Genomic DNA, 20,810 nt, shown 5'->3' with positions numbered 1-20,810 from the left:
AGAAATATTTTATTAAATGACAAAAATATAAAGCAGAGCTTGCAAGGAAACTAAAGAAATGCATTTATAGAATGCAAGTATTGAATCACTTGCTCCATTCTGCAAGAACTCTTTAATAAAAGGACTCTTCAATAAAAAAATCGTAGGAAAACATTGAGTATGTTTTTTGTAACTTTGGAAGTAAAACACACACATATATAAGCACCTCTAAGAAGGAGGCACTGATCCACTTATACTCAGCATAACACTTTATAAAAAAAATCATATTCAAGAATGTTACGGGGAGTTAAAACTAGATTAATTTATATTCTCAAAATGTTATAATCTGGGCTGTTTTTGCTAACTGTTATTTTCGTCAGTCTTCAATTCTTCTAAGTACCTTTTGTTAGATTTTAAGTAGTGATGAAAATCGGGCTTTTAAATGCCCCTTAGACAGAGTAACAAAAGTGGAGAGCCTCAGATTTCTCTGTACCATACTAGCTCAGGTTATTTTATGAAATATATGAAATAGTTTCAAATACAAATACTCGTGTTACCTTACTTCAGTGGGACTGCTGATGCAGCCGTAAGTCTCTGCTATTGCACTGCAGACTAAGAAAATAACCGTAGCAAGTATTCTAAAATTTTCTCTTAGAGGAGGTGGTAGACTTTTTAGGTGAAGCTTTTAAATCTAGTTTAATTTAATCTAATCATGATCTGATTATTTTTTAGTGTACAAGCTTCTTTAAGAGTGTACATTTGATTTTGTTTTTCAGAATCAACAGCACATAGAGGAGAGTCAAACAGGATGGGCAGGCGGAGTAGGTTTTCTTGTGCTCTGCTTTCATTTAATGGGAACTTCTGCATCTTCATGGTGATGTTTTGAATGACAAAGCACTATTTGGAGTCACACAATGCTACTGCCTCAAACCTATTACACAGTAATACACAGACATGGTTTATGATGTTTTATGTTTTGTGAGGCACAGTAGTTGGTTGCCAGCTTTCTGAGATTAAAAATGTGTTAATTCTTATGTTACTCTCAGGCAGATAAAATTAACAGAATTTAATATAGGGAATTACATGCTCTGCCTAAAGATCCTGCAGTTGACTTAACTCACAGCCACAATTATCAGCATGCCTCCCTTTAAGAGGTTTTTTTTTTTTTTTTTTTGAGTAAAAATTACACATCTAAATGGAGTAGCCCTTTGGCCCCTTTCCTTTTTTCACCTCTTCTGTAGAGGTTGTAATGACAGGTTTTTAATACAATTAGTGAAATTGTACACAAGCATAAATTCCTGCTTTAGCCTTTATGGGATTTCCAAGATTAGAGATATTAGAAGCTGATTTAGGAATAATTTAACTTTTGGTCACAGTTTCTAATTGAGTTTGTGTTAGTGTTATTCATATCCACTCAGGAGTGTTTGGTGCAGTTTGAAGTTTTTACAAGTCATTGTCCTCATAATTTTGAAAATAAAACAGTTGCAGTAACTGGCTGACAGTCTAAGTAAGGCAGTGATGGGTTGAAAGGAAGTAAAATCTGAATGGTTTTATCTGCAATAATCTGTTCTTAAACATTAGTATAGTAATATGGGAAAGACTGGATACTGATTTCACTCTGTGTCATTTTTGTTCATTGAATCGGCTAAACTCTATGATTTGTAGGATTCCAATCTGGCACTGTTTACAAATATTATTTTCATTCAGAATTTATTTTTTTTTTTTAAATCACCTCTAAATATTCTGATGTAACTGCAGATCATTTGGTGTATACAAATTATTCCATTCTGCAAGTAAAGATCCTGTACTTGTGGGCAACCTTAGGTATTAGTGTTACCAATTTAAAAAAGCTTACATGACAGATTATAAATTGTAATTCACTAAATAAGAGTGCATATCATGGGTGAACATTTCTCTGAAGTTAATTGTTACACCTGAACTTTTGAAATAGAGTCCTGTTATTTTTAGTTTTTAGACTATACCCTGTTAAACAGCTTGGACATTCTTTCTTTCCTCTCATCTACCATGTTCTTTTGTTTCAGTTCTTTGTTTCTGCACCATATTTTACCTCAGACAGCAGATCATACTACAAAATTTTTAGTGACAAAAATGGTTATAAGCACATACATTACATCAATGGTTCTGTGGTAAGTCAATTAAAGTTTTCTACCTTAATATACCGTGAATTTATGAAATAATTTTACTGTATTCAGTGACTTATATATTTTGCCACACAGGAGAATGCAATCCAAATTACAAGTGGAGAATGGGAGGCAATTTATATTTTTAGAGTAACAAATGATGCAATGTAAGTACCACTGAGAAGAGTATAGGTTATGAGTATTTTGTCAATAGAAGTAATACTTATTCATTTGATACATACCAGCCATTTGTCAACTCATCAATATATCACCAGCCATTTGTCAACTACCTATAAATATATTGCATCCAACTGAGTGCATTCACAACAAATTCATAGGCAAAGGCGATGTGCAGGTTTGCAGACTTGGTTTATTTTTGGTAGATTTTTTGCAAATAGCCCTCAACCTTTCAGATTATTATCAGTCACCCATTTAAAGAGAGTCTTATCTAGGATTGCTTAATTTTAAGTATTTGATTAACCTATCTACAAATAGAAATTATTTCAGTTTTATTCCATTGCATTTGAAATGTGGTCTCTCATTTGGTTCACCATACAGTTAGATGTATCTTACACAATTGAGGTGATTATCTTTTGAGAATTAAGACAGAACTCTTATTTATATGGTGTATTTATTACCCAATGAGAGTTTGAGCAAAGATTTACTAAGATGAAGTGCATGTAAGCTTAGTTTAATCTTCCATCATGAGCAGCAATCTGAGAAAGTGTAAGTTAACTTCCAAGACATCTTTTTGTCTTCATGCTGGTTCACAGATAATCAGTTTATGGATTATTTATTAACATTTAAATTAATTCACAGTTTCTACTCAAGCAATGAATTTGAAGGCTATCCAGGAAGAAGAAATATTTACAAGTAAGTGTTATCAATGTTGAATTAATGATACTAGGTGATGGGTGTGGATTTTTCAATAACAGAATTCTGTTTCAAAATGTTTAAAGTACAATTCATCAAGCTGTTTTAATTAAATCATGGCCTTTTTATATCTGAGAATCAAGAAATACCATCTAAAGTTTAAATATGCTGATAGGAAAAAAATAAGAAAAAGGGAAAACATTTATTTTTAAAAGGAACTGTTTTCCAGGTACGCTGTTCCAGCATGTGAGGCAGACACATACAAAGTTAGTTGTAGCAAAATTAATAATTGTTGTATTTTGTTTTTCTCCTAGAATTAGTATTGGGAGTAAGCCTATCAGAAAACTATGCATTACTTGCAATTTACGGAAAGAGAGATGCCAGTATTATACAGCGAGGTTCAGTGAGCGCTCTAAGTATTATGCCTTGATCTGTTATGGTATGTATAGCCTGGGAACAAACATAAAACCAATTATTCTGTCAGATATATCAAAACCATAGTTAGTTACTGTTAGTGCAAACAATGTCCGAAGGAATCATAGAAATTTCACTGTAACCAAAAATTTTTCTACATTTTTTTCCACATTTAAAAACCTTGGATTTTTTTTTTTTTTCAGAAAATACAAATATTTTTACTTTTATAAATTTTTCCTCAAAGGCTTGGGATTGATAGAATTAAAAACAAATATTTGAAAATATTCTATGGCACAAAACAGTTTTGAAGTTGACTCATCAAAGTTATTCTTGCAGTAACAAGAGCAGGATTTTGAAAAAGATTGATTTCCTATGTATATAATCAAAGGTAGCTCTGAGAAACCATTACAATGTGTTCCCCAGTTGAAATGATCAAAATCTGTCAGCTACAAAAAATGCTGGATACTTGCTACTTGAAAACATTTTTTTAGTAAGAGAAAGTGTAAATAAAATAAATAAAAATTCAATTCATAAAAATGTGTGATTATTGAAACCACTAATAACACAGAAGCATGAGTAATGAGTTCATCCATCTTAATCAAAGTACAGTGAAGTTACAGCCTAAAAAAAGCAGGGGAAAAACTATCCAAGATTTTCCTTTTGCATTCGTTATATAATGTTTACTGTTCTTCTCTGAATGATTAGCTGAACAGTTTTTAGGACCTGTGTTAAGCAGAAGACCAAATGTGGCTAATAACAATACCTTTCAATCATTCTTCCACAAAACAGTCTGTAAGGTCATCACCATATGAAAGCCAGTCACCTTCACAAATATAATGTGACATGTTCTCAAAAGAATGATTCACAGTGTTAGTTCCACAGTCACCTTATGTAATCACATCTCAGGTATTAACTAGATGTCACTTCATCTCTATGGAGGAAAAGTTTGCCAGTAGATTCGAAGTTACTTCTATTATGTTTGCAAAGCAATACAGGTGTATTATGTATGTCTACACACGTTACCTTATGTATTTTGTGCAGTAAAAACTAGAATTCTATTCAGTAGATGAGATTTAGAACAGTATTGATTGTATTCAGCTCTTTAATTCCTGACAGTTACCAACAGTAATGTAATCTGTACTTTATCACCAAATTCTGGCTTCAAACTATAAATGATCTTCCTTTCATTATTATGACAGGTCCTGGGATTCCTATTTCTACTCTTTTTGAGAATGAGAGTGATAGAGGTACTGAAAATACTCTGCCTATTTCTAGACAGTTAATTGTATTTCTTGTTGATATTCACTGTTCAGATCCTCTAATGTAGCACTTGGGATTGTGACCAAAAAGCCTCTCATATTGTATAAGTGTTATAAAAATATCTACTGTCTTTCTAATTTTATTAATTAGCAAAATCCTAACACTCAGGAATACAGTGATGTATTTATTTTCATTTCTGACCGTAAGAAATTTATGACATTCTTTTATCTGTTCATATGTTATAGATGAAATTAATATAGGCATCTCTTTGTCTATCAAATTTTAAGTCAAACTTTGTAGAATACTTCGTTCTGACTTCAAAACTGTATGTTTTTATAGCTCAAGATTTTCTGATTTTTTTTTTCATGAAGCGGTTCTACCAGAAGCCTATGCAATAGGCTTCAGTGTAGTACTTAGAGTTCATACTTGGGAAACTGCACTGTACAAATTAGAATTTGGGTGGTCTTCAGCCATTAGCAGATACTAGGGAAGAGTGAAAGTTTTTGCAGAAGAATTGTGAAAAATATCCATTCAAATAACTGTTTCAGAGGAGATGTAATTATCTATACAGGACTGAAACTCCAGCAAGAAATATTCTGACCTCCCCAACTACTAGTTCCTTCCCCTCCCCAGTCTTGTTTGCCAAGAGCCCATAATATCTCTCTTCCTTATGAAAATTGGAATTGCATGAAATGCAGCAAAGTTCCTAGCCATAGTTATGCATTTCTCAACCTCTCTGCAGGAGAACAGTTTCATTTAAAGGATGTTTACCACTGGTTCCTCACTCTTAGGCTCTTCTTTGACCTTTTGTGTCCTTTTGTGTATTAATCTTACTTAAATTCTCTGCTTTCATAGTCTCTTTTCTAGTGCAAAACAAATTGTTGTGGATTGGATTGCAAGCTGTGAAAGAATCATTGTGGATCACTTTGATTTTGGTTGGCAGCATTTTGAAAATTTATCACCTGTGAATTTTAGCAGAAAAAATATTGTTTAACTGACATGGGCTAATCTGGAAGCTCCCTTCAACATGATTACAATTAATTTGTAGTAAAGGGCAGCTTTCAGATTAGAAAGGAAGGATGGAATGAGGATCAGCTGAGTTTGCATGTGAATCCAAAACTAGGAGGATATTTCAGCCATAAAAATTCACTTGAATCTGCAAAAATTGTCAGAGCACTTTGAAAGAAAGTGTTCTAGTGTTGTATTTCTGCTATTTTCTGAGCATAATCTAGCTCAAAACATGCTGAGAGTAGTAGTACTGTTATTTTTTTTCAGCATTTCCAGAAAACGGAAGTGCTTTCCACTAAAAAAAAACCAACAAACATCTAAAAAAACCAAACTCACAAAGGAAAGATCTTCTGAAGTCTAAAAGAATATTCTCTTTCATTTTGAAAGTAAAGATGAAAGTCACAGATTTCTATTACTTACAATATTAATTCACCAGTACTCTTGGAAAAAAGCGTAAGAAAACTAATAATACCCAGTGAATTCATAATATATAGCTCTGTACTAGAAACTAGCTGAATTATTAATAGTGACTTTAAAATGATAAAACAGTAAATTGTGCCTCAAACAAAGTAAAAAATAAAATACCACGGAGAAAAAAAGCAAAACAAAACAAAGAAAAGCAAGCAATGAAGCTTGCTAAGAGTGCAGCAATCCAGTAATAAGGACAACTATATGGTGTGTCTAGTGTCTTTGTGGGGATATACAATAAGGTAGTTAAGTGTAGGTTTGATTCAGCCCCATAAGTAACCAAATATTCTGTGTTAGCCCAGAAACAAGATATTCACAAATATACATGGGCTTAACGATACTGCCCAAGAGTCTCAGAGTCTAAACTGACAATACTGTGATAAGCAGGAAAGGAGGTGCTGCAAGAGAAAAGCTTTCTCCTAACATCCAGAACTCTATTATTCACAGCTAGTGTGTGAAATTATTTGCATTGCAAAATATGTATCCTATAAAAAATTAAGGAATATTTGTGCACTGCAACCCTGTGCCTTGCTTTTATTTAGCTATTTGATCAAACCCAAATTGAACTAAGCAGATTTCGTTATTCTCCTTGTAAACTGTCACAGATTTTCTTATTGTTCGAATAATACAAAACGTATCTTATTTAACAAAGAGAAATTAACAAATAAGCTAATTAATAATTTGGACAATTATTTTCCTTAGAGCTCAGAATATTAGAAGACAATCAGGAATTGCAGTCTGCTTTGCAAGAGATCATACTGCCAAAAGAAGAAATTAATAAACTTGAAGTGGATGGTATAAGTAAGAATTATACATTTTTGTTATATTTTTTATTCCTAACTTTTTTATTATGCCTTCATTTTGTTATAATAAGTATAATCTTTTTGTAGATCAAACTTGTTAGCATGTTAGATTGGAAATCTGACCATCATTCTGCCTTTTGTGACAGTGACCTGTGTGTTCCTCAGTGTATACATAAATAAAACAAAATTTAAAACACATTTCTTCTTCATGATGCAATTAAAAAAAAAATTAGCAATATTGCTGTAGTGTTTAAATATCACATAAAAACATCATAATATGGTGGTAATAAAAAATGAAACATAAACTGCCATTTATATGTTATATTGACTTGCATACACTGTTGTTTTCCTTAGTAAATTTACGAATAATATTCCATTGTAGTGAATCATTGTAATGTTTCCAAAACTCATTTCTCAAAATCTTAGTAACAGTTATACTCCTAGTTGTGTATTTTTAGACACCAGGAAAACTAGAAACCTAGTTAAAGTCATAACTTTATACATAACATAATTTAAATAATAAAAATGGGCACTTTTTTTTTTTCAAAATTATTTTTAAACAGTTCAACATAAACAATTACTTGTATGAATTTTGTGGTTTACCTTTTATGCACTCTGTAATTTGTGCTGATTCATTTTCTATTACTATTTCATTAGTATTTCATCGAACCGGATTGTGCTTAGAGAAATCATTGTAACCATTAGTGATATAACTTTGATACGTCTCTTCTAGCTTTGTGGTACAAAATGCTTATACCTCCACAATTTGATAGATCCAAGAAGTACCCACTGCTTATTCAAGTGTATGTAAGAATTTATTTCTTTCAATTTTACAGTTCTGTCATAAAAATACTCATTATAATTTAGGGAAATCTAAAATGTTTGCAGTATTTTGTAATGCAAAAGACAAACTATAACTATTTTGTTTTTATTTTGTTTGTTTGTTTAATATATTTCTGGTGTAGAAATTCAACTTAAGGGAAATCAATGAAGTTTTCTTATCATAGCAAGGGTTAGTTCCTTAGTGAAAGGAAAGGAATAAAGGCACATCATTTATTGCTTGGATTTCCTAGTTCAGTTGCCGCTTCTATTTATCCTGAAGCAATTTGAGTGTATTGATTTCAGATTTGTTGATATGGAACATATAAGAGCTTTTCTTACAAGTGGTCAAAAAAAACCCTAATCCTTTGACGATCCAAAGGCCCAACAAAGCTAAATATGTTTGTCTGAAACTTAGAGCAGAAGATGAAGTGAATTATGTCCTAGAGGTCACATGATAACTTGTATTAGATCATTGTCGTAAATAGTGTTTCTATATACTGCTCAGCTATGTGGGGTGTGTTCAGCCAATAGTTCCTACTGTACATGATATTCAGAGGTCTAGTAATGACCAAAAAGCTTAAGACTTCTGTTGTTTTTTCTTTGTTAATGCGTAATACGTGTGAGGATCAAATTAGTGATAGGTGGACAGTTGGACTGGATGATCTTGTAGGTGTTTTCCAACCTTGGTGACTCTATGAAATCATGGGGGGGGCGGGGGGGGTAAGAATCAAAAAGTGCTGTCATGCCTAATTTCTATACCAATGAATTTGGAAGTAATTAAAAATTGAAACATAGCTCTTCTAAAGATTCCCCTTAGGATGGATACCTGATGTCATGCCCCTTCGTCTCAGCTAAAACAAATGGAACTTGCCTTAGGCATAAGACATTAAGGATTTAAATGAATTTTAGAAAGTAAAATTACATGAATACATGAAAATGCTAATAGTACTGTTTCTGTCTACTGAACTCTCTAAACCATAGTCATTTAGCAAAATACTTGTAGAGAAAATATAAGTCATACTTATCTATAGTCCTGTATCTGGTATTCATTTGTAAATCTGAGTTGAAAATGTTTTACCTTCTAGGTATGGAGGACCATGCAGTCAGAATGTAAAGCACACATTTAGCATTAGCTGGATAACCTATCTTGCAAGCAAAGAGGGAATTGTTGTTGCTTTAGTAGATGGCAGAGGAACAGCTTATCAAGGTGACAAGATTTTGCATGCAGTTTATCGAAGACTAGGAGTCTATGAAGTTGAGGACCAAATCTCAGCAGTGAAGTAAGTAGAATGTCTCCCAATAAAATCGTTGTACTTACACAACTACAAAAAGCGTGGAAAAAAAGATAGATTAAATGTACTCCTGCACCTTTCTTCTGGAAAGCTTGAAGTCTCCAGGAAATAAATGTAAAACTTGTAGAAATAAAATACTAGTGAGGTATTTGGTGTCAATTTGGTTTTGTGTGGTGTACTACATCCACTACCAAATATGTATTTGGATCTCAGCACTTTCATTTTGTAAGGGCAACATCAGAGGCCTAAGGAAGTATGAGCATCAGTGGTGAGAGGTAAGCTAATGTATTTTCCACTACCCTGAAGTCTTCCCTGTAGGGGAAATCTACCTCAACCATCATAGAAATTAGCTAAAGATCCCATGATTTTAGCCAGTGGTGGACCATAGTTTTTAGCTAAAAGTCAAACATAAAAAAACTGAATCCTGACTCTGGCTTTTTCGTAACTTCTTTTCCAAGCCATCTTAAAATACTTATAAAAATCAGAAAGTATCTGAGCTCCTCCAGTAGTAGCTGTTCCCCACAATTTACACCCCTGCACAGAAATACTTAAGAGGTTCCTAACGGGAAACAAGTCCTTAAGCAGAGATTTTGCAGGGGAGAGAAAGCTGAGGTTTTGTAAAGTGAGTGTGTCTGTTAACTTAACAGATGCAGTAGCACTGTTGAAGTGAACATTTAAAGAATTGTTTAGTTTGAACCTTACAAGAATAGGAGAGTAAGAATGTTAGTACAAAAATAAGAAATTTATTCTTTGTTTTGATCTTGAATTTGTCCTATCAGAGCATGGATAAAATTCCAGGTATTTAATAATATTTCCCTAGTTAATGGGCCCAGTAGTAACAGTAGTTAGAAATTGGATATGAAAGTCCAGGATCCCACTGCCTTTTCTACTTGCTTAAGAACATTGCCTGCATTCATAAATGTATGTGAGGAGGATGTCTGTTCCTGCTTTGTGATAATTCCTTTTCCACCTCAATGATATAAACACATAATTATTGTTTTCAGTGATAAGTGAAACAGAATTTCTGTTTATCATGCTAAGTTTTTCAATGTAATACATAATTTTATTGTATTTCTTGAATCTTTTAGCAGCAACAACATGTTTAAAGAGAGAGAAATTAGTCCAAATTGTCACTTGGACATAAAATGCCAGAGATGGAGGGAATCTGATTCTGCAGTTGCAGAATTTGCTGAGACAAGCTGTGAAAAAATGACCTCAGATTTCACACCTCCCAACTTTCTGTCAGCACCTAGGTTAAATTTTTATTCAGTTAAATGCATTGCATTCCATCTTCCTGATCTAACACATGGTTTAAGATGCAAGATTTTTAGAGAAAATCAATCATATATTCTAGTGGGAAGATCTTGGAGGGACTTTTACTATAGGAGGAACCCCATGGGTTAAGACAGCAATGTAACAAAGCTGAATCACTTTTTGGCTCACCTAATTTGGTTCCACCCAGACCGCATTGGATATTTTAGGTATTGCCTGTCATTTGTGCTTGCCCTAGTAAAATAAGGCTAACAGCTGCTGATGTATCTCCTGGGATGTATCTGAACCCAATTTTATCTCTTTCTGTCTTGACCCAACATTTTCCTTAATATATGAAGCTTAATTTGGAGAGTCAGGGCATTATATCCAGGTAGACATTAGGTATTGAAAACAACTTTTTTTTTTTTTTTTTACAAGATGATAGTTGTGTAGAGTCCTCATTTTATCCTCTGGAGCAAAAAATATTATGCAAATAAACTATTCATTTTTGCTATTTTTATTCATTGAAGAAAAGATTTTCCTTTCCTCTGAAATGTCTGCTAGTCAAATGCTTTGTAGAAATCAGATACGCTATGTTGATTGTCAATTTGCTGAAATTGGCATGATGTTTGAAAAAAGTGAGAAAAATATTTTTTGCTAATTCAGTATAGTATTAACATTCTTGTTTTGCAATAATACATTTATTTCTATTTTTTTTTTCCACAGGAAATTCATAGAAATGGGTTTTATTGATGAGAAACGAATAGCAATATGGGGCTGGGTAAGTGGTTTATCTTTTTATATTCATTTATCTGGAAATAATCCTGTAATGTAATTGCATATAGTTCTTCCTTATTCCTCTCTAGAAAAGAGTTGGCCTAAGATAACTATAGGGGCAGCCACACAGCCCCCTTATAGAAATTTTTAAGTTTTTTAGGCTCAACTGTTCATCATTTATATCTAGCTAAAGAATGCACAAACATTACGGGAACCCTGATTCCTAGACTGCTTAGTGTCTGCAGCGTAACAGAGAATTGCAGGAGAGCAATGATAAACAATGCCTAAGGGTATTGTGGATAAGGGACAGTACTGTAAGGAATGACAAAAGGGATTGGAAGCCAGACACGTTATCCACCTTTTCTCACTCTCCAGGTAAATCAATATTGATTAACCAGCAGTAACAGGCAAGTTTACAAAATGAACTGTTATGATAGCCACTCATTAACACTTTCTAATACTTTTCTCTTTATATATGTTCATTTTTTTCTGATTATCATTTAGAAAGACGTTGTATTTTATTTTTTTACTGTTTGTCTTTTCCAGAAGATTTATATCAGATCCATTCAAAATCAAAATGTAAATCCTCTGTGTACTTAAAGCAAAATACTTAGTTTGAAATTAATATACGAGTTTGATCTGGAGAACAAAATGGTCCTTCACAGTAGTATTAAACTATCTCTGATTTCTTCCCAGTCCTATGGTGGATATGTAACTTCTCTGGCACTTGGATCTGGCAGTGGAGTATTTAAATGTGGAATAGCTGTGGCTCCTGTTTCCAGCTGGGAATATTATGGTAAGGAAACTTGTCATAAAAGCTGACTTGGAAAGAGATGCGGCATTTAATGACTTTCTAAATGAATTCATTGCAAGAGAATGGCAATATGAAACCTAAAGGCAGTGCAATTACCTAAACACTAAACTCTTAAGACCTTAAGTTTAACATTTTCCTTACTGAAAATAACAAACTGCAATTGACAGTTTGAGACCGATTTTGTCACAATTCCAAATGCACATCTGTAAGTGTTAGGGTGTAAAGCCCTCTCAGTAAACCACCATACTCTGGAGTGATCTTCCTGAAAAAAATCCTGTTAAAATTGTATCACTGAGTTCAGAAACAGCTGAACTGTTTTTATACCTGTGTTGTAGTCACAGTACACTCCAACTTCATCTGAAAATGAACTCTGTCATGAATGACTATCAATGATGATTGCAAGGCTATTTCCAAAAAGTAGAGAAAAAGAGAGGAACACATTTATGTCTGAATTCCTATTTTTGATTTTTATTTGGATTTTTCTTAGCCACACCCCTGCTTTTGTGTTATAAGCCATATTTTTCTTAACTTTTACTGACTAAGACTCCAAACTGTTTTGAAGAATCTCTGGGAGTATAATCTGAGGGCCGTACTGTGCGAATAAAGCAGATGCATGCTCATACTTGCAGACCTGCTATCTTTTGGCATGGCGTAAAGGAACCTTAGTGTAAAAAAGAATCATGCCATGCATGTTTTCAGTGAGGAAAATGTAGCACTTTGAACACATTTACTTAGCATATGGTCGTTTGCTAAGAAGTCCTGGTTATGAAAAAAAATTTTGGTTAAATGGAAAGGATTGCTTCCCTTACTGCTAGAACAGACATTCCTTGTATTTATGGTGTTTTGCAAACAAAGGGGAAAACATTTGTATGACACAGGAAGCATAGTCTTCATGTTTTCACTGGCATGAATGTTTTTTGAAGACATCTTCGCTCGTGATCACAAAATTATTTCTAGAATGCAGGCATTAGGCACTATTTTTGCAAAAGTCTCACTTTAGTTGAGTTTTCAAGGGATTATTAAGGAGTCTTTCTAAAAGTGCATTTGAAAATCTAGGCAGGCAGAAGTACTCCCAAAGGAAGGAAGAAAGGAAGCAGAACAAAGTCATTAGTCATTAATTTTGGCAAACAGAACACGTTAATATTGGTGAACTATGTTAGGGGCAAAACTACAGGATGCTACATATCTGAGACTCCAAGAAGAGTTGTAATGTCAGAGGATGTACTGGCTTATAAATTTAGTACTGCTTTCTTTTAGATGCGTAGGTTAGTTTGGAGCATAATTTTTTTCTAAAAACTTCCCGCTCACCTCCATTTTCTGTCAGTTAATATAGCAGCTGAACGATTATAAGGCAAATTGCATTTAGGGACAATGTATATTTAAAACATTAAATATGTGACCGCTCAATCTCTCTCTTTTTTTCTTCAGTAATTGACAAGCTGAATCTTCCACTTAGTCATTGTAACACTATTCTTGCTGACCTCAGTGGACTTGTAGCTATACTGGTAGAAGAGAGAGGAGAATTTGGCTCAAAATGCTGTAGAAATGCCAGCCATTCAAAAAGAGATTATTTTATTGAAAACTCAAGCCCAATATGGTTGTTTGACACTGTGTTGACAACAGATATTGCACATTTTCTGTTTTCATTGAATGATAAAGGATTTTGATAAAAGATGAGCTACTTAGGTTTTTCTACACTTAGTTTATTAGAAAATATCTATGGGAGACTTACTTCTTGGTTTAGGAAGGCACAAGGAGACTTGGAATGTTATCAGTGTGTATAAATATGTGAAGGGAGGGTGCAAAGAGGATAGACAGACTCTTTCCAGTGACGCCGAGGCAAGAGACAGTGGGCACAAAGTCAAACACGGGAGGTTCATCTGGAAACACATATCTACTGTGTGGGTAAAATGCTGACACAGGTTGCACAGGGTGTTTGTGGAGTCTCCCACCTTGAAGATAATCAGAAGCCATCTAGATACAGCTAATGTAGTTGTAAATAACCAGCTCTATAAGGCCCTGCATGTACAGGAGGATCCAGAGGTTCTTTCTAACCTCAATTTCTTAATAATTATAGTGGCCAGCACTTCTGTTATGTGAAAGAAAGATGCCAGCTTTTCATCATCAAAAAGCCTTGTCTGCATAAAATAAATAAAATCTCATAGTACTGCAGCTTGACAACTCAGTATTTGCCAGTAACTCTTTCAATGATAGTCATAAATAATGTTCTTGTAGTGACAGCTGTTACATCAGTTTTACACAGATTTTCATAACTGCTTTCAGTTAAATTACAAACATACAGGCAGCTCAAAGGAAGCTGTTCCTAATGGTTTCTTGGTGTTGCATACTGTTCAGTTATTCGTTCTTGTTTTTATTTTCAAATCCATTAACAAACTTCATTGCAGTTAGACAAAGGAACTGGACAGAGACTGAAAAGTGATTATAATATTTTTTCAATGCAAGTCTTTATCTTTTCCTGTTCCCCCACAAGTATTTGTATGTTTCCCCATAAATATACTGACCCATAGGAAAAAGAAAAAAGAACATTTCTTCCATGTTAAGTGTAAACATTCATGTGCATCCCAGGCTGAAATTCTTCTCTGGGTTTTTTTTTTCCTGACGGTAGTCTGTACTATCTTTCCACCACACTGAAATTATTCAACAATGTGACTCACTCAACTGACTTCAGGAGTTCAAACCAGTAGCATAAAGTAGCATCAGTTAATTGTATTTATCCACAAAATCTTGTTTCTGCAGATGAGTATCAAACCACTATTTGTGCAAGGACTGTTAGGAGGAGATGTATTAACTATCCTTCATATTTTTTAATATGTTTAGATTTGTTGTGTTATAAGGAAATCAAGCAGAACAGATATAGTTAACATAATCGTTCAATTTTCTATGCGTCACTGGAGGCACAATCTGCATTCTTTATCTATTGCTTTTTTCTTCTTTAATATCACAGCATCTATCTACACAGAACGATTTATGGGTCTTCCTATAGAGTCCGATAATCTTGAGCACTATAAGGTGAGAATTCTTTCTTTTTCATTTGCTTTAAACATGATTCACATTTCCATAGACAAGCAGAATAGTGAAAATATAATGCTCGCACAATGGCACCCCTGTAGCAGCTAAAGCTGCTGTTCTGAAACTCATATCTCTGTAGTTACTCACAGTTTTTATATTGATCAATCTTAGGTATGATAAATTGTAGGATTCCTATTTTCTCACTGGAAAAATCTGTCTGTTTTGACACTGCAAATCATTAACTTAGGAAAGAACACGTGATAGAGGTTAAAATGTTGGTGTTTACTAGGTTTTGGTCAGTAATATTCGCTATGTTATGCCAGTTTAGTTGTCTGATAATAATGTCTTCAGACTAAAAAGTCAGAACGCATTCTTCTGCAGGAGCAGATTGCATTTTTTGCTTTTCTTCACATTGATAGGAAATCTATAGCTTCCTCTAGCAGCACACATTCCAGCTCTCAATACAGACAAGCCTGAAATAAACCCAGAGAAGCTAGAGAAAGCATTCTATTAAGGATTTTGTGCTATGATCAGAAGGCTGGATCACCTCTCTTACGAAGAAGGGCTAAGGCAGCTGGGCTTGTTCCAACTGGAGAAGAAAAAGCTTCTGGGGTGACCTTCTAGGACTTTGAAAGGAGCTTACAAGCAGGAAGGGGAAACTGACTTTTTATGTGGTCTCATAGTGATAGGAAAAGAGAGAATGACTTTAAACTAAAAAAGGGGATACTTAGGTTAGATATTAGGAAGAAATTCATTACTCGGAGGTGAGACCCTGGCACAGGTTGCTCAGGGGAGATGTGGATAGATGTTTCTATATTATCAATGTCTATTCTCTGTCCTAATCCAAATAGCAGCAGTGCTCAATACCAAACTGCCTTCATAGAGCTGCTCTATGTAGCCAGGAATTACAGTGTTCAGAAAATGACACATGCTGGGTACTGTGCTTTTTGTGAAGTGCCTATAAATGTATTTAGTTTCTATTAATCTCAGATTGCGATGAAGTTACTGCTTTCTTTATTATGCCAGTCCAACTGTTTGATTGCTGTTTCACTGGGTAATTTAAGCCTTTCAGCTCCATGACTTAGTGTTTTAAATTGAAGCTGCTGAACTGTTCACTTTTCATCTCAACAGAACTCAACTGTAATGGCAAGAGCAAAGAATTTCCAAAACGTTGAGTATCTTCTCATTCATGGAACAGCAGATGGTGAGGTTTGCAAATGGTAGTACAAATACAGAACCAGAATCACTTTGTTTGAAAAACATTAAGTATCTTTCTGTGCATTTGATTAGGATCAGTACTTAGATCTTTGATAGATTTCTATGCAACATATTATTAGATGCTTGCTCGTTCTTAGTTATGTCAACTGTATTGTTTGATAACCAGTGGACACAACTTAATGCACTAGAATTTTATGCTTTGTGGTATTTACACATTTCAACAGCCAGTCTTTTTTTTTTTTTTTTTTTTTTGCTTTTTCAGATAACGTACATTTTCAGAACTCAGCACAAATTGCAAAAGCTCTGGTTAATGCACAGGTGGATTTTCAGGCAATGGTAAATAACAGACTATTTTTCAATTTTGAACAGTGGTTTACGGCTTTATCAATAAGCTTATCTGATATGTTGATGTTATTTGTTGATGTTTTTAAGAACCCAGTTCAGCAAGATCTGGCAATTTTACTGCATTTTTTATTGTTTACAAATCATTTATTCTTCAAAGGATTTGTTTGCTCTTCCCCTCAAACCTCTTTCTGTATTTTAACAGAACTTCTCAATTATCTAGTATAACGTAGAAGCTTTTAAAATGAGCCAGGGAGAAGAATGAGAGTCCAACCTCCTTTCTAAAATTTGATGATAGCTAATAAACGCAAGGAAGATGAAAGAACTGGCTTCTGGGACCAAAACTGTCAGTGATTCTGATGGATTCTGTCTTGACCTGACATGCTTGTTACAGGCAGAAGGCGAATCAAGGGAAAAAGGGAATGAGGTATCAAAGTAGTATGTCGAGGACATGAAAAAACAAATAAGTTGTCTACAAAATTTACCTGGGGAAGATGATGCAGGCAAGCAGAGAAACACGTAGATGAGAGGTTAGAGGATATATATGAGAAATGAACAGAGGAAAAGTAACACTGAATTAGGTGTTAATCTGTTCTTCTGCATGTGCTTTCTCCAGCCTAGTGACAAAAGTATCTGTCTTTTATCAAACATATTGGCCTTCTGCTTCAGATCACTTTCCCAGGTCAATGAACACCTTGAATATGGATCAGACATGGATCCCCCTGTACTTGGTATTTCTGCAAGTGAATTCCACATTTCCTGTTTTCACTGTTATTTAGCAAACCTGGGCCATTTGTCAAGTATCTGGAAAAGTACATGGAATACTGTCTGCAGTTTCAGTCATTACTGTTCAGCTGTAGTAGAGTTTCAGTAGTGTTAGGATAATCTGGGGAACATCTCTGACTTACTTAATGAAAGCAGAATATTTTTAGCCTAGTAAAGCAAAATTTAGAAAACAATATGATTGCTGCCTATGAATACAGTGGAGGAGAAATACAGAGGAAACAAAAAGCTATTGAAGCAAAAAGACAGTTGGCACAAGACCAAGTGAAAGTAAACTACTCACAAACACATTGAGGTTGAAAATTAGAAAAAAACCTGTTTAAACAGTTAGGCTTTAGAACAGGCAGAATTCAGAGGAGCATAGCACACACACACACGCACACACACACACACACACACAAAAAAAAAAAAAAACAAAAAAAACAAAAAAAACAAAAAAACAAGCCTGTCTACTTAAAATTCTGATACAACCAGCATAAAGGAATCAGATTTTACATTCCAAAGGTGCCTCTTACTCCTTAAATGAGAAGACAGAACAATTCTGCTCTTCATAGGCTCTTTGAATTAGTTGGGTTGAAAGGGATCTTAAAGCCTACCCAGTTCCAATCCCTGCCATGGGCGGGGTTGCCATCCACTAAATCAAGATGCCTAGGGCCCCATCCAACCTGGCCTTGAACATGTTCAGGGATGGGGCAACCACTGCTCCTCTAGTCAAATAGTTCCAATACCTCACCTCACCAAGTAAAGAATTTCTTCCTAACATCTAACCTTCCTAAATCACCCCAATTTCATTCAAATCCATTCCCTTCTATCCTATCCTATCAGTGCATGTAAGAAGTTATTTATTTGAGACATGTATATTCTTCTATATGGCAATACAAAAAATTCTGGTATTTTTTAATTAATACAGAATTGAAGAGAGCATGTGTGTTTATGACTTCCTTTTTCTTTCTTTTCAGTGGTACACTGACCAGAATCATGGAATTCCTGGACTTTCCAGCAAACATCTCTACACACATATGACCCACTTCCTCAAACAATGTTTTTCTTTGTCAGAATAGGTAGACTACTCAGAGAATGCTAAGCCATCTGGTATATCTCTGAGAGAATCCCACGATAGCAGTGCCCAGGTTGTATCATGTTCAGGTAAATTAATATCAGGATCTTTGAAGTTTATAATTTGATATTTGCATCCATTTTTGAGATTGTATATTAGCAGGTGTTATGTTAATACATGTTTTGGCACATTTAACACCTGTTTGATAGCAAAAAATAAAATCGGAATATAACACGGCATGTGCATTTATTGCCATCTCGCTTAAACTACATTCTGCATTCCAAAGATACATGGTCCATTGCAAAGGCATACTGCTAAACGAATATAATTACATTTGTTAACTATAACTGTAAAATGGGCAGGGACAAAGAAGTGCAAGTAACTAATTAACATCCTAACAAGAACTAGTTTCTTAATATTTATGTATAATTCCAGTTTCTTGGAAAGAATCCAGACAGGAACATAATATTTGAAGCTGTAGTATGGATAGTTATTGAACACTCTATTCAAATTATATTCAGCTTTTTTTTAAAGTCCTTGTTATGCAAAAACCAGTATTCAGGTTTAAATATGGAAGCAGGACATTCACAATATCTATTTTATCTCAGTGGGTTTTTTTCTGTCTGATTTGAGAATATGTTAGACATTTCAACGTGTTTTTACTCATCACTTCAACGTTTACATTAATTTTAATGTCATTCATTCGAGATTTGTGGGGAAGGAATCAAAGGAATATACAGGCTTTTTTGTTTAGTTTCCACTTAAACTATTTTAGAGCATCCTGTAAAAAGTCTAGATAAATAATAACTGGATCACATATATTCTTTTAATTGGTAATTAAATGAGTCCAGTCGTAATGTAAGAATATGAGCAAGAAAATTGGCAGGAGATCTATTTTAGATGGTCACATGTTTAAAAAATTCTGAATTAGCCGACTGCATAAGAACTGTTATCTGTCTAACGCAGTATCTCAGCTTTGCTATTAGCAAGTAAGTTCAAAATAACCTGAGAAAATTGTGGAGTAGAATTCCCAGCAAAAACAAAACAAAACAAAAAATCAAGCTGCTTTCCAACTCCAAAAGACTAGTTGTTGCTTGTGGAACAAGCACGAATAGAGTTGTGGCATTTAATTTGACCCTTGACAAAAACATGGGGCTTAGCCAAAATCATTAAAATGTACAAGTGATTTGCTATGTAATGACTTCCTTCATTTTGTTAATGGCAATATCAAATCTGATTTTCTGCACATGAGAACATTTCTTAGACATCTTTATGTAAATGTAGTTACCAAGCTGTTTGTAGTGGTTAAATTACACTTTGATAGGAACTCTTCAGAAAATACTCAATTAGTTCAGGTTTTGTTGCCAATTACATGATGTTAATGAGCGTCTTGTTAGTAATGTAATTAAAATGCAACTGCTATAATGGTTAAAGGAAAAAATTACAGCTCTAAGAAAGTTAATGTTAAGCAAATATAACATAAAGTAGGGCTAATTAGACGTTGATTATATGGTTCTATGTGCATTTGCTGTAAACACAAATACTGTCAGCAGTGTGATTATTCTACAAATAAGGAATACAATTCAGCTGAAATTACTGAGATTTTACTATCATTTTTTCTGTATTGATACAACCTCACAAAAACTACTGCAATTTTTTTTGTGAAAGAGAATAAAATCAGGGTCTTGCAACAGATGTTTAAAGGTTTTTGATACTTAAATAAGTCAGTAGGAACCCAGATCAAGTTTCAGACTGCAAGGTATCAAGCTCATATTAATCATTAAGTTTTCTGATTCTGCAGCTTTATACTTTATTTATATTTTTTGAAAATCCTACTCGCCTTAGAAATTTGACCAGATAAACCAACCCCTTGTGGATACTATAAGTAATAATGTAATACAATGCACTGTTTACACTTTGACCATAGGTCTGTAGTCAAAAGCTTCTGGAGTTACTTGAGATAAGTGACATATGAGAGACAGAAGGTGCCTTTTTTTTCCCAAGGGATGTACTAGCTTTTTCATCCTTTATTTGCCCGTATGTCTGTTTTACTTTGTGAGGGGAAAGGGAACACATCTTCTAAATGTCCACCATTTACCTGAGTTTATGGGAAGCATTTTTGGGGATAAACCATGAAAACTTTATTTTTTTTTTAAAGTGCACCACGCTGCTGTCACTTTTGCTTTACTGTTTTTCATATTGTTATTTTATTTACTTTATAGAGTGCTCTTGAACCTGAAAGCTTTTAGACTGGGCAACCATGTATTTTGATGACCTGGGGAAAATGTTCTAGAATGCTGTGAACGTCAAAAAATTTCAAGCATAAATAACATATTAAAGTAGCTTGCCTATACTAATAGCAGGTAACTGCAATCGTTCATTAGAAACGATCCAGAGCACTTCTAACCAGCCACTGCAGAATCATATGATGATTGAAGTTGGAAGAGTCTTCTTGTCCCACCAAGACTGATTCAGTGG

The 20,810-nt window shown here is 34.1% G+C and overlaps 1 protein-coding gene across 4 annotated transcripts in view; it reads left to right on the top strand.

The window, feature by feature from the left end:
• Positions 1-20,800, top strand: part of LOC122181899 (fibroblast activation protein alpha) — a 39,722-nt gene extending 18,922 nt beyond the window's left edge. For 2 of the 4 annotated variants that reach the window (XM_042874749.1, XM_042874747.1), the window contains 15 exons: positions 756-800; positions 2,022-2,126; positions 2,217-2,287; positions 2,940-2,993; positions 3,308-3,432; positions 4,607-4,654; positions 6,846-6,944; positions 7,680-7,749; positions 8,854-9,048; positions 11,038-11,092; positions 11,785-11,884; positions 14,868-14,932; positions 16,064-16,136; positions 16,413-16,486; positions 18,235-18,564. In XM_042874749.1, the coding sequence (XP_042730683.1) occupies positions 756-800; positions 2,022-2,126; positions 2,217-2,287; positions 2,940-2,993; positions 3,308-3,432; positions 4,607-4,654; positions 6,846-6,944; positions 7,680-7,749; positions 8,854-9,048; positions 11,038-11,092; positions 11,785-11,884; positions 14,868-14,932; positions 16,064-16,136; positions 16,413-16,486; positions 18,235-18,336 (1,281 nt within the window). In that variant the 3' untranslated portion in view covers positions 18,337-18,564. Of the gene's footprint in view, positions 1-755; positions 801-2,021; positions 2,127-2,216; positions 2,288-2,939; positions 2,994-3,307; positions 3,433-4,606; positions 4,655-6,845; positions 6,945-7,679; positions 7,750-8,853; positions 9,049-11,037; positions 11,093-11,784; positions 11,885-14,867; positions 14,933-16,063; positions 16,137-16,412; positions 16,487-18,234; positions 18,565-20,692 lie in introns of those variants that run through there. The other 2 variants (XR_006179618.1, XR_006179619.1) reach the window with 2 other exon arrangements.
• The last annotated feature ends 10 nt before the right edge of the window (positions 20,801-20,810 follow it).

This window comes from Lagopus leucura, unplaced genomic scaffold (genome assembly GCF_019238085.1).
Source record: "Lagopus leucura isolate 7727_CA_CO unplaced genomic scaffold, USGS_WTPT01 Super-Scaffold_100012, whole genome shotgun sequence".
Classification (NCBI taxonomy): Eukaryota; Metazoa; Chordata; class Aves; order Galliformes; family Phasianidae; genus Lagopus; species Lagopus leucura.
The sequence above is the reverse complement of the archived record's forward strand: the minus strand, read 5'-3'. Positions and strand labels throughout refer to the sequence as shown.